The sequence below is a fragment of the Tympanuchus pallidicinctus genome, unplaced genomic scaffold (genome assembly GCF_026119805.1).
Source record: "Tympanuchus pallidicinctus isolate F22 unplaced genomic scaffold, pur_lepc_1.0 scaffold14, whole genome shotgun sequence".
NCBI classification, from domain to species: Eukaryota; Metazoa; Chordata; class Aves; order Galliformes; family Phasianidae; genus Tympanuchus; species Tympanuchus pallidicinctus.
Window position 1 is genome coordinate 4167853 of NW_026294659.1, and position 12282 is coordinate 4180134.

Genomic DNA, 12282 nt, shown 5'->3' on the forward strand with positions numbered 1-12282 from the left:
AGTGACCAGCCAACAACGACATCTGAAAAACATCCAAGTGGAAAGAAGTAACAAAGCCCATTAGTTTCCCAGGCTTTGTAAATAAGGCTACAGGCAGTCCTACGCCGTTTCAGAGAAAAGGACTCAAAGTTTCAGTCACCTCAGCCGCTCCTGCAGCTCCGCCATTAACGCAGCCGGCGCTCTCACAGTCTCGCACCGGAAGACGCTGCGCCCCATCCCGCCCTTCCGGTCCGCGCAGCCCCAGCCCCGGGCAGCAGCGCAAGACCCGCCCTCACCATCAGGGCGGCGGGGTGGGAGGTGCGTGCGTGCGTGCGGAAAGGGGGGACCAGAGGAGCCGCCGCCGCTCCTGATTGGCTGCCGCCCTGGCGGCGGCTCGCGGGACTCCCGTCTCGCGCCACTTTCGCCTTTGGCGCGCGCTGAGGGCGCGCGGGCGCCATGGCTGAGAACGGTGAGGGCCGTGAGGGCGGCTGGGCTGGGCTGGGCTGTGGAACGCGCGGCCGAGAGCTCCCACTTGCAACGCTGGGCGGGGCGAGCGGGTCTGCGGGGCTATCCGAGCCCGGCGGGAGGAAGGGACTTCGGGGCGGGGGTTCTCAGAAGGAGGGAATCGCCTCGTGAGGGTCGCTGGTCGTGGGTGAGGGTGCGAAAGAAGCGGGATGCAGCCGTCAGGTGTGAGCAGAGCGGTTCTGCCTCAGTGCAGCTGCGCTCCTAAGCGCTGTGGATTCACATAAGGAATATTGCTGCTTTGCAGCAGTACGGGCCCCTTCGCTGCCTGTCTGTTCCCTAGTTGTCATGGAGACGTGCAAAATATAAGGAACTGGAAGTGCCCGGGCGGGGAAATGTGGCGGGGGTCCTTTTCAGATGGAAGCTGGTGAGATTTGAGGGGTGCTTTGGAAAGGAGGCAGTTTCTGTGTTATCTCTCCCCATCCTGCTGAACATCGGCTGGGATGCAACCGGCTTGCTCTGTGTGTGTGTGTGTGAGGCCGTGTGTTCCCTAATGCCAGAACTGCTTCTCAACAGCTGTCCGTGACGTTGTGCCTTTAGCCAAGCACGGGACAGTCGGGGTCTTTATTTTGATTGAGACGTTGAGGCCCTGGAGTGTGTTTGGAGAAGGGCAGTGAAGCTGTGAGGGGTCTGGAGCACAAGTCCTGTGGGTGCGTCTGAGGGAGCTGGAATTGTTCAGTCTGTAGAAGAAGAGTCTCAAAAGAGACCTTATTGCTCTCTACAGCAGCCTGAAGGAAGGTTGTGGTGAGGTAGGGGTTGGTCTCTTCTCCCAGGTAACAGTGATAGCATGAGAGGGAATGGCTGCAAGTTGGATATTGGGAAGAATTTCATCTCAGAAAGAGTGGTAATGCAGTGGCACAGGCTGCCCAGGGAGGTGGTGCAGTCACCATCCCTGGAGGTGTTCAAGGAATGGATGTGGCACTGGGGGATGTGCTTAGTGGGTGTGATATGGTGGGCTGACAGTTGGACTTGATAGTTTTAGAGGTTTTCTCCAGCCTTAATGATTCTATGATTTTGCTTAGTAACTACCTGAGTACCTACAGCCAGCTCGTAATGCATCGCTGAATACTAAATACCAGAGATAACAGCAGCTCATTACTAAAATTTCTTCTCTTGTTTTAATTATTTTCAGCGATGCCTGAGTCTGGGAGTTTTGCAGCATCACGCTCTAGGCGTGAGAGGAAGTCAAGAAGAGGTCAGCAAGAAGCACTGGAACGTCTGAAAAAGGCCAAAGCTGGGGAAAAATTAAAATATGAGGTGAAAATTCCCTCTCTTTTGTCTTTAATAAAAAGTTAATGTGAGCTGAAATGCTTAACCACCCTTTGTGCATTTCCCAAAATTATGAGAAGCAAAAAGCGCCATTCATCTTTAGTGTACTATTTCTAATGATGTGTATATTTTGGAATGTAACTGTCTTTCATATTGCTTTTATTGTTTTCAAAACCAAACTTTAATAATTGCAAATCAAATATGCAGCATCTTTGCTTATCTCACAGAGAGCAAAGAAGGAACAACCTTTAAATATAAATTAGTCAATGTTATGATAGGAATAGGTTTTGTTTTATTTTTAAAAACTTCAAATGATCTTCTCTTCAAATTTCAAAGCTTTACATGACTAAAATCTATTAATATGGTATGTATATAATGTAATGTATTGTGGGTGTCCCTGTTCGTTGCAGAGGAGTTGAACCAGATGACCTTTATAGTCCCTTCCAAATCAAATTAATTCTGTTAGTCCACGAATACTGATACTCTGTTTCCACAAAGAATACAAAACTTAAGTATTCAACTGATATAACTGAAATTTGGCAGTGTGACATCAAGACCATCCAATTAATTGTAGTGTTATCGGAAAGTGGCTTGCACATTGAGGTGGATAAGTCTGAAGAAGTCTGAAATGCATCGATCATTAAGATGCAAATTCACTCTTAGGCACAGAAGAGCATCTTCAGCATTATTCTTCATAGCAAATCACCTTCCTTTTTACAGAGCTCATCTTGGTGCCTGAGAGTAAAGCAGAGCATCACAGCTTGTATTTGTTAGGATTCATTTATTATTTTATTTCTTTGTGGTGTGAAATGAGGAATGAAGTATATTAGGTTCAAATGAAATCTCCACTGGTTTTTCAGGAAATTTGGTATAATGTGATAATTTAAAAAATTGATAACAGTTCTTCTGTCACTGCCAAGAAAAAGAAAAAAAAGAAAAATTGAATGAATACCTTTGCTTACAAAATGAAAACATTGCATCTGTCCAGGAGGACTTGCAGTTCCCGAGAACTTTTGTGTTTTCATTGATGGTCTATATGAATAAGTAATCATCAATGTGCTTTAAATGTAGGTTGAGGAGTTCACTGGTGTTTATGATGAAATAGATGAAGAGCAATACTCCAAGATAGTCAGAGAACGTCAGGATGATGACTGGATTGTTGATGATGGTAAGTTAAGGTTCATTTGGAGAATTACTTCAATTATAGTGTTATAACCAGCTGGATTTCATTGTGCCTCTGTTTTGAGGTAAGTTATAGATCAGTGCATTCTTAGAAACGTTTTAGTAGAATAAAAAAAAAGGATGAACTTTAATATGGAAATGAGTCTTGCATTGTTCTTGTAGTACTGTATTAAGATAGTAGTGAATGTATTTTTCCACCAATAATTGCTTTTAAAATTTTATTTCCAATTGTCAGCCATGTAACTTTAAAAAGAAGTACTGACATGGTAATTTCTAATTAAGTAATAATACATTTTGTCTAATAGAAGGTGCAGCTGACAGTGCTATAGATTTTAATGTTTGCATTTATATCACTTGCTCTGTATTAAAGGAAATAAAAGTTTATGTAACGCTTTGGATTATGAAGATATTTAGAAATATCACAAGAGAGAATTTGAATTGCAGATGTTTAACATTTTGGTTTTGTACAGATGGGATTGGTTATGTAGAAGATGGACGGGAAATCTTTGATGAAGATCTGGACGATGATGCTCTTGCTTCCACTAAGAAAGGTAGGATGAACTAAAAAACTAGAAAGAAAGTTTTCAGCTGCTTCTCAGATGGGCAACTTCTTGCTGTCAGAATATGGTGCATATGGCCAAAGGCATGCAGTGTAGTTCCATGGCTGTAAACTTACATTTGTTTCAGTCTCTGTGATGCAGAAGGGAGGGGTCCACAACCTGGTGTCAGATCACTTCTAACTACTTTAGTGCTGAGTCTTCTATGGGATGTATATTCAAATGTACAGCAAACACATCTGGGGAATGTTTTTGGCTTCCAGAGCCAAACGTGTGAGGGATGCATGGTTTCTCTTACCACTACAGTTCTTCGGTGTGTTTATGGAACTGGGATCAAATGGTTTTGCCATTCGCAGTGGAGGCTGCTGTTGAGAATCCAGGCCTAGTGCCAAGCTCCTAGGTACTTCTTTCTTCTGTGCAGATTCCATACAAAGAATCTTGGTCCTTTTTCTGTACTATGGACTCGTATGCAAAGATCATCCCTGATGTGACTAGCAGAGAGAGGACTTTGATAGGATTTTGCATACTTTTTTGCGCGTGGCAACCATTAGAAAACTGGCAGCAGACAAAGGAGCATTAGGCTTCATTTCAGGCAACAGTGTAAAGGTGGACAAAGTGATTACCTCATCTGTCTATTCTTGCCTCTAAGTGGACCCCTAAACGTTAAACTTTTTGATGTAGAAATAACTGATTTTATCTTTCTCTGTAGGAAAAAGTGGCAAAACTTCTACAACTGATAAAAAGAATGTGAAAAAATCTGTGGTATCAAAGCCAAACACAATTAAATCTATGTTTATTGCCAGTGCTGGGAAGAAAAACACGGATGTAAGTTATTGCATGGTGAAGTTTAAAGTTTTTTTTATTAACTTTATGTTGTTTTTGTGGGGGTGGGATAAAGTGAGGTTTTATTTCAGTTTCCTGTGTCGAGCTGCTCACAGGATTCTTGTGTGTAGTGCTTTTCTGAAGTTGTGCCTGTGTTTTATGGAAATCCTTTAGCTATTTGGTACTAATCTCCCGATTGGGTTCAAATGAATAGCTAAAAACTCTTTGGTTAAACTGTTGTCTTGCAGAAAACTGTGGACCTGTCGAAGGATGATTTACTGGGGGATATTCTTCAAGATCTAAATGCTGAAGTGAGTATATAGGTAAAATCTCTGAGATACCGTCATCCATTTATTTTTCTTGCTGTGGAACTTGCAAAGAAAATAAAATTCTTCCCCAAATCAGGTCATCTAAGATTGATACCTGCAACTGCACATCTGCTTGATATATTTCATGTATGTTTGCAATCTGTCTGCATGTTTTCTGTACCACACAGAAGTCGCATGACTATTGAGTCGTTAAGCCAAAGCTAGTACCTCCTGGTTAGGGACAGCTTATAGTGTGTGACCTGGAACCTGTGCTAATGCAGCTTTCTAGGTTTCGATCAGCTTGGTGTGAAACAGAATTTGTGTGCATCTGGACAGCGTGTGCTAACGTGTGTATCAGCATGCTCTGTCACTCTGTGGGGTATCCATCAGGTGTGTTTGAGTGCATCAGAGGAGATGAGGAAGGCTTGTTCTGGGACTCAGCAGTCTGAACTGCCTGCCACCTCCTTCGCGTGGTGAACCTTATGGTTACTTTCTCTGAACTGTGAGTGCAGGATAGCTGCTACAGCAGCCAAGGTTGGACTCTTTCTAATGAAGCCATTCCTGATCATCACTGAGTTTTCAGTGATGGATTTTAGATGGATTTCTTAGAGCTGAAGAATTGCCTACATGTAAGCATGTGAAATTGCTGTTGTGGAGAGATACTGAATTAAAATGTATTCTATCAGTGAAGAGCAAAGGGGGTTGGAACTTGGTGGTCCCAGGGGTCCTTTCCAACCTGAGCCATTCTATGATTCCAGTATAAAGTTGTTCTCCTAGTTTTGTGGTCTTTGTGGTTGAAAGTTACAGTATCTTAGGCTGTCAAAACCCTCAAATCATTAATGAAATGCATTCTAATGCTGTCAAATTTTGCAGTGCATTAAATAGAGGAAATAATGCTGATAATTACACTGTAGGTTCTATTTAAGTAATAGCTAGCTATTGTTTTGTCTTTGATTATTTTCCAAAGTTTTATTTTGTTATTATCTGTTGATAAAGATGAGTACAAAATAACTGTACTTACTAATAAGTTAAAATTTATTTTTCACTCTAGTTTGACAGTGCTTAGAAACCCTTTCTGCCTTTAAAGCATGTGTGCTCAGTACTACTGTTCTAGCAGAAATGAAGAACATCCCACCAGTTATTCTGATACTTGTACGCTGAAGGCGTGCTTGGCTTTTGAAATGCCCACTATTTGAAAGCTGTTTTAATTACTTACGACAATATTTCTCTCAAAATTTACCAAAAAAAAATGTGTCTTTCTTCATGGGCTGATTGCTCAGATAATTTTTTCTTTTTACATAGCTGAGTTGTGTATATGGAAGTTTCTTTGCTTGCTGAATGAGAAACATCAGTGGCCTTCTTTCTTACTGTTGGAATACCAAAAACCAAGGCAAAAGAAACCACTAAACAATCCCTCTCCATTGTGTCTCTGTCTCTTTCAATATTCAGAGCGTTCAGCTAAGTCCACCACCAGTTTTAGTGCTGAAAAGGAAAAGATCTGCTGGAATGCCACTGAATCCTTTCTCTGTACAATCTCAAGCTCCTAAGGTGAAGTAAAGGCTTTTTAAAAAAAGTTCTCATCACTAAGTGTTAATCTGTGTTTTGGTTAATTTGAATGCTGTCGTCTTTTATTTCTGCTTCTAGAAATAACTTTTTTCGTTAGCTTCCTAAGCCATGTTACTCTGCAATAGGACATTTTTCTTCTTTTCCTTCCATGTTAGTATATAGAAAGAGTAATGCTCTTTATATCCTTAGAGCCACAGTGTGTGTAGCTGTTACAGTTGACAGATGAAATTGTTTCTGTAAGGTGCATCGTGTGAAGGTGAGCTTCTGTCTCTTTTCCCTAAGAGCAGAAAAAACCTTGCAGCAAAGAGAAGGTGATGGGAAATAAAGGAATCAGTAGAAAGTGCCAGTGTTGTGGAAAAGCATAAGAGACTCTTCTTCTGCACAGCTGGAAAACAAAACTTCTATGGGTAGAGGTTGAACTTAGTGGAGGATTGAGAATGAGAGGAGTAATAGGCTTCTGTGTGGATGGAAGGCTGCTGTTGTGGTAAGGGTTCTGCTAAATGGGAAGGACTTTATAGCTGGAGATACAGTGAGATGCTTGCTAGGAGTCTAGAGAGCAGAGTAGAGTAGATAAATCTGATTTGCCGTTAACATACCATGTGAAAACTTAATATTATACTGAAATCAATTCTTAAAAATAGTCACCACTGGCACTTCAGCAGTTGTGGTGGAGTGTGGGAGTAACTTAGAAAGTGGGAGATACAGTAAGAAAGGAGATCTGTGTCTATGTAGTGCAAAAGAGAAGGCTTGTCTGTAGGAAATGAGAGGCAGTTACTGTGATAGCTTCCTCCTAGGAGGAGGAGCTGGAAACTTGGATAGAGAAATAAATGAAGAGTACAGCCTTAGAAAATAAATGGCCATGAAAGAACAAGACAGTAGTGGCTTTTGACGGCAGAAGGCAGGAGCGGAAGTGGGAATAAATTCATCTGGCTGAGTTAGCAGAAGAAATTGTTAGTAGGGGTGTATTAGGTAATGTTTGCTTCTGTTCAAAGATGAGCTGAATTCTGGTGACCACAACTAAAGCGGCTGAACTGAGATGAAAACCCTAGAAATACTTGTGTGCAACTCTAAATTCTACATCTGTAGACAACAGGTTTGGGCTCTTGTTGCAGCTTAAAGGTCAGTAGATACAGAAACCTGTTGCTGGTCGTAGTGAAGACCATCTAATAAACATCTATTAGAGGAGGTTCTGTAGCTGCTTTGTAGTCACAGCCTGTCTGAAATATAAGCTCTGTGCGTACCATCTTGGAGGCTTGCAGACAATGTTGGAATGCAGTATGTTTGTCTCCCTCACTCTTTCTGACATGGGGCATTGCTGTCTGGTCCCATGGAGTCCTTTAGAAAGCTTGAACTCATTGCTGATCCAAGCAGATGGAGACTAATGCATTGGCCTTCCCTAGTTGTTCCAGGCCCTGTCTCTGCCTGGCGTATATTGTCACATACTCAGTTGGCACAGACAGAAGTATTAATTTAGGAATGGGGTCATACTATGTGGGAAAACAGTGAAAATAACTGTCAACTATGGCCTGATGTAAACTGGTTTTTTTAAAACTAAAGAAGGCACACTTTAATTCTCTAGCATCACTTCTGTTGTAAAAGCTTAATCTTGAGGAGTTTTAGCTGTCATGCTGCAGGATTTGTGGAGCTTTCCCTGTAGCCCTGGTTACTACTTCTGCAAATAGCAAGCACTGGATATTTATTTTTTTTTCCACACTTTTAAAAGAAAATTTTTTAACTCATGTCTAAAATGTCTTTCAGGTAATCACCCCTGTATCAAAGAAAGCTCCTGTTCAACTCAGGAAAGAAGCTCTTCCTCCAGCTTCATTTCATCCTAAACATCCAAATTACACAGCAAAGTCTGTCACAGCCTCTGAAGAGAGTGAGGATATCAAGTTTGTGCAAAAAGCAACAGAAAATGGGAGAATAGTAAAGACAAAAGAAGAAAAAACTATTGAAGGTATTGAAAAGAAATCAAAACCAAACTCTGGAAACTCATTAAATACATCGTATTAGTGTTAAAACTCTTCATAGTTTGCTCTAGTTAGATGTTTAGATAGCTTAACTGTGATGTTGAGTTTGTTGATTAGTACTGTGTGTTAGCATTCAAGTATATGGTTTGCAATCTGCATGCACAGGTGTAGTCTGCCCTGTCATTTTAATGATTGAAACCTTTAGTTCTATGTGCAACACTTGCAGATGATGATCAGGGAATGATGGATTTTAATGATGAGGACTTTGATGAACCTATGGAAGCAGAGCTGATGGGAACTGTACCTGAGACAGCTGAAACATCGAAAAGAGACAAGGAAGTTGAAAAGAAAGAGAGAGAGCAGCTGGAATCTGTGAAGAAAGAGACATCTGTCTCGTAAGAATCTCTTTTTATTCTTTTTAACTCCTTCTAGCAAGTAGCCTTTTCAGTATCTACAAGCCTTAGATTTGTCTTTGTATTTGCCTTTGTAGTTTGTTTGTGATACAGACAGAATAGCGACGATCCAAGTTTTTGTTTATATCATGACCTTAAAAACGATCATATTGAACGTGCTGATGGCTACTCATTTCATTAAGGAATACTGAATTCTTTTGGGATTTGGCACATAACAACGTAACAATGTATTTCAGTATGGTGGGGTGACTTAATTTGGGTGTGAACACACTTTGATCCCAACTAGCAAAAATGAGGAACTGCTGAAGATTCTTATGCTAAGCAACCCAGGGAATTTTCTAAGATCAGTTGTTGTTGAAAGTATTGTAGCTAGAAGTAATTAATCGCGTTCATCAGCTGTATCTTGGAAATAGAAGTGTTTTTACTGTTTTTTCTTGATTGTTTGGGAAAAAATCTTGACTCCTATATTCCCATAACTTTAAATTATAAAATTCTTGTAGACTGAAACATTGAATGACTCAAAGGTAGTTTTGCTGAAATAATTTGTTCCCACAAGCAACTTGTACAGTTGTATAGATTTAGTTATGTGAAGACTTGAGTGGCCAAAGCTGGAGCTGGAGCAGGCGTGAGGCTTCTAAAGCTTATGTGTTGAGTAATGAGAGCCGTGCTTACGTGTGGATTTCTCTCTTCCTCCATCTTTCTCTTCAGAAGTAGTCTGAAGAAATGTAACTTCTTGGCATGTTTCTTGGTAGTGAGAAAAGTAACAAAAGGTGTGAATAGGAGTGTAGGTAGGAGTGAAAAAAGGAGAAACAGTGGAAAAGATGATTTTATTTCTTGTTGTATTTCTTCTGCAAAACCTGCAGAAGTTATTCTCTCCCAGATATCTCATGTTGGGACAAAGTAGATGAGGATGAAGCTGATTTGGTGGCGACAGATGTTCAGCTGGACCCCAATCTCCTTCCACTTGTGCGTGGAGAAAATGATGATCAAGTCTTAAGATTTTATTGGCTGGATGCTTATGAAGATCAGTACAGTCAGCCAGGTAACTATTCACCTGAAGGCAGAAAATGCCATTCTCATTCTTTTTTGTGCAACTGGAATTTTGTACTGCTTAAGTTGTGTCTAGGTACCCTTTATATCTGTAGCTTGTGCAGTAATCTCTTTTGTTCCTCCGCCACCTCCTCATTAGTGCAGAGCAGTATGACTTGACAAAGGAAGGTGGTGCAAAGGCTCTTCTTGATGTTGGCGGCCTATCGATATTCTTAACATTTATGCATGCTCTAGGAATAAGCTGGAACTGTTCACTTCTTACTTAGTGGTGCAACAGTTGAGCATTCACATTCTCTGGAAATGCTTTTTAAGATTCTGGCAGCCTGGTCTCGTGGTTGACGACCTTGCCCATGGCAGAGGCGTTGAAACCAAAAGACCTTTGAGGTCCTTTTCAACCCAAGCCATTCTATGATTCTATGATTCTGGTGGGTTATTGGGAGTCCTGTAATAGTTGTATGATTTTATGCAAGAAGATTTGTTAAGAAAGGGCGGAAGGTGGCCTGAAAGATAGAAACGCTATCTAGATCTTCTTGTTCAAACTGTGTAATTCTTGAATATTATCTCTAGATTAGAATCCTAATGATTTTTGTGCATCTGAAGTGTGAATCCTGGCTCTCAAACCTTCAAAACTTCAGCTCTCTGACCATCAGCCTTGACAAAAGAAGTTGTGTTCACATCTGTTGTCAGCACTTTCTGTCTGTCCTTCTCTTTAAAGATTAACACTCTATTTCTCTAATATGTGCTTAGAGCAGATTTACCAGAGGGTTCTTCCATATCCTGAAGGTTTTTTGGGGTCGATGCTGCAAGCTGAGTCAATCTATGTTTCTCTGTTGCACCTTTTGCTGTAAGTGGGGATGCCAGACTTAAATGTGAGACTGTACTGCATTGAACAGCTTAGTGATGGGAGTGGTAATAATCATAGATATCTTGATGAAATCAATGGCTCTAATGTAAAATTACTCCTTTTAAAGGCCTCGCTATTGTTCTTCTCCTTTTTTTGTCTTCTAAGTCAGTGGTTGCTGAATGGAACATAATTATGAAAGGATTTCTGTTCCTCGCTTGCAAGGAGTGTTCTTTTCTCATTATGACTTTTTCATGATTGAATAATAAAGACTGCACCTGTTTTCAATTAGTAGCATAAAAGGGAAAATTTTGGTACTGCTTGTTGTTTAACACGCTCATGGTCTTTGTGCCTCATTTGCTGTGATCTCAAATGCATGGCCTGAAGGGTAAATACTACAGTGTAATCATAAGACTCTTTCAAACTTAATCATTTTTGGAGGCTTACTTTTCATAACTGTCTTCGCTATCTCAGGGCGAGAACTTGAGAATTGTAATCCTATTAACAGTTCAGGGTAATAGTAATAATAATAATAATAAAAAAAACACCTTTCTTGGGCAAGACAGTTTCCCTGTCTCTTGACTTGCTTGCATTTTGATTCATTGACAACTAATCTTCCTTTTCACAGATTTTGTTTTACATTTTTACTTCTTTTTTTCCTTTGTTTCTTCTTTCCACAAGCAAGCTTGCAGGGGATAGATCCCTGTATGTCTTCTCTTGTTTCGGTGTTTTACAGATGAAATATCTCTGAGAACTCTTTTGAAGTTGGCCCTTCTTTCAGAGATACTATTGTGTTTGAGACCAGTTGACCTCCAAAGATTCCTTCTGTTGTAAATTACTTTGTTTCTGTGAAATATGGGGACTGAGGCCACAATTTTGTCCATGCTAGAGTTGATGACAGTTTCTCTGCAATACAGGTGGCTCTTTATCCTGACCTTGGCAGGCCTGTGTATCCTTATTTCTACTTCTCATCTGCTTACATGTATGCCTCTTGCAGGTTAACTTCCACTGCTCTTAATATCGTGTGCTGTTCAAACAGCCGTCTGCTATGATACAAACCCACCCAAATCAGTCTGTCTTTCAAAAGAGAAATGATTGCCAAGGACAAGAACTCCATCTTCCCTGTCGCTTAGATCTGTAATTTCAGCCCTTTCTAGATCCCTTTATTCAAACTGTCCAAATCTTGAAGATTGTATCTGTATTAAAATCTCTTCAGACACTTTGTGCAGCTGAAGCATGCGTCCTCACTCTCATCTTCAAAACTGCAACATTCTCTTCTCTGTCCTTGACAAAAGCAGTCTTGTTCACATCTACTCCAAGCACTCAAGAAATGATTTTTTCTTTGCCTGTCACTCTAATTCTGTCATCCAGCTTAGTGCATCTACACTGATTTATCTGCTGTCTAATGGAGTAAGGAAGGAATCTTTACATCTGATAGATTGCATGGCAAAGATAATTTGCAGCGCTTAACAACGGACTTATTTTTGCATTGTCAGACCAAAGTAGGTTACAAAATTTAAAATCTTTCTTCTTTGAATCATTGTTTCTGAGATAGTCACAGCTCTCATATTTCTGATTTCATTGATAGTAGAGGAACTGTGTCATGTGTAATCAAATTCCCAATTATTTATGGACTTTGGAGGTGAAATCAGGTTTTCAGGTGAAATCAGGTTTTCCAAGTGCTCCTGGAAGTTCGTTTTACACGTAATTCAGAACTGTACTTGAAATTCAGCTACACCTGTTCTGTCGTTTCAAAGGTTAGCATCATGGATCAGCTGTTTGTGGCATTTCTTGCTAGTTCCA

At 40.6% G+C, this 12282-nt stretch overlaps 1 protein-coding gene across 1 annotated transcript in view; it reads left to right on the forward strand.

Annotated features, from left to right (window-relative positions):
* The first annotated feature begins 265 nt into the window (after window positions 1–265).
* Window positions 266–12282, forward strand: part of POLA1 (DNA polymerase alpha 1, catalytic subunit) — a 191913-nt gene continuing 179896 nt past the window's right edge. Inside the window, exons 1-10 of the mRNA XM_052674325.1 lie at window positions 266–448; window positions 1634–1758; window positions 2842–2938; window positions 3423–3503; window positions 4219–4334; window positions 4580–4642; window positions 6089–6187; window positions 7964–8162; window positions 8402–8570; window positions 9452–9630. Coding sequence (XP_052530285.1) covers window positions 436–448; window positions 1634–1758; window positions 2842–2938; window positions 3423–3503; window positions 4219–4334; window positions 4580–4642; window positions 6089–6187; window positions 7964–8162; window positions 8402–8570; window positions 9452–9630 — 1141 coding nt within the window. The 5' untranslated portion in view covers window positions 266–435. The remainder of the gene's footprint in view (window positions 449–1633; window positions 1759–2841; window positions 2939–3422; window positions 3504–4218; window positions 4335–4579; window positions 4643–6088; window positions 6188–7963; window positions 8163–8401; window positions 8571–9451; window positions 9631–12282) is intronic.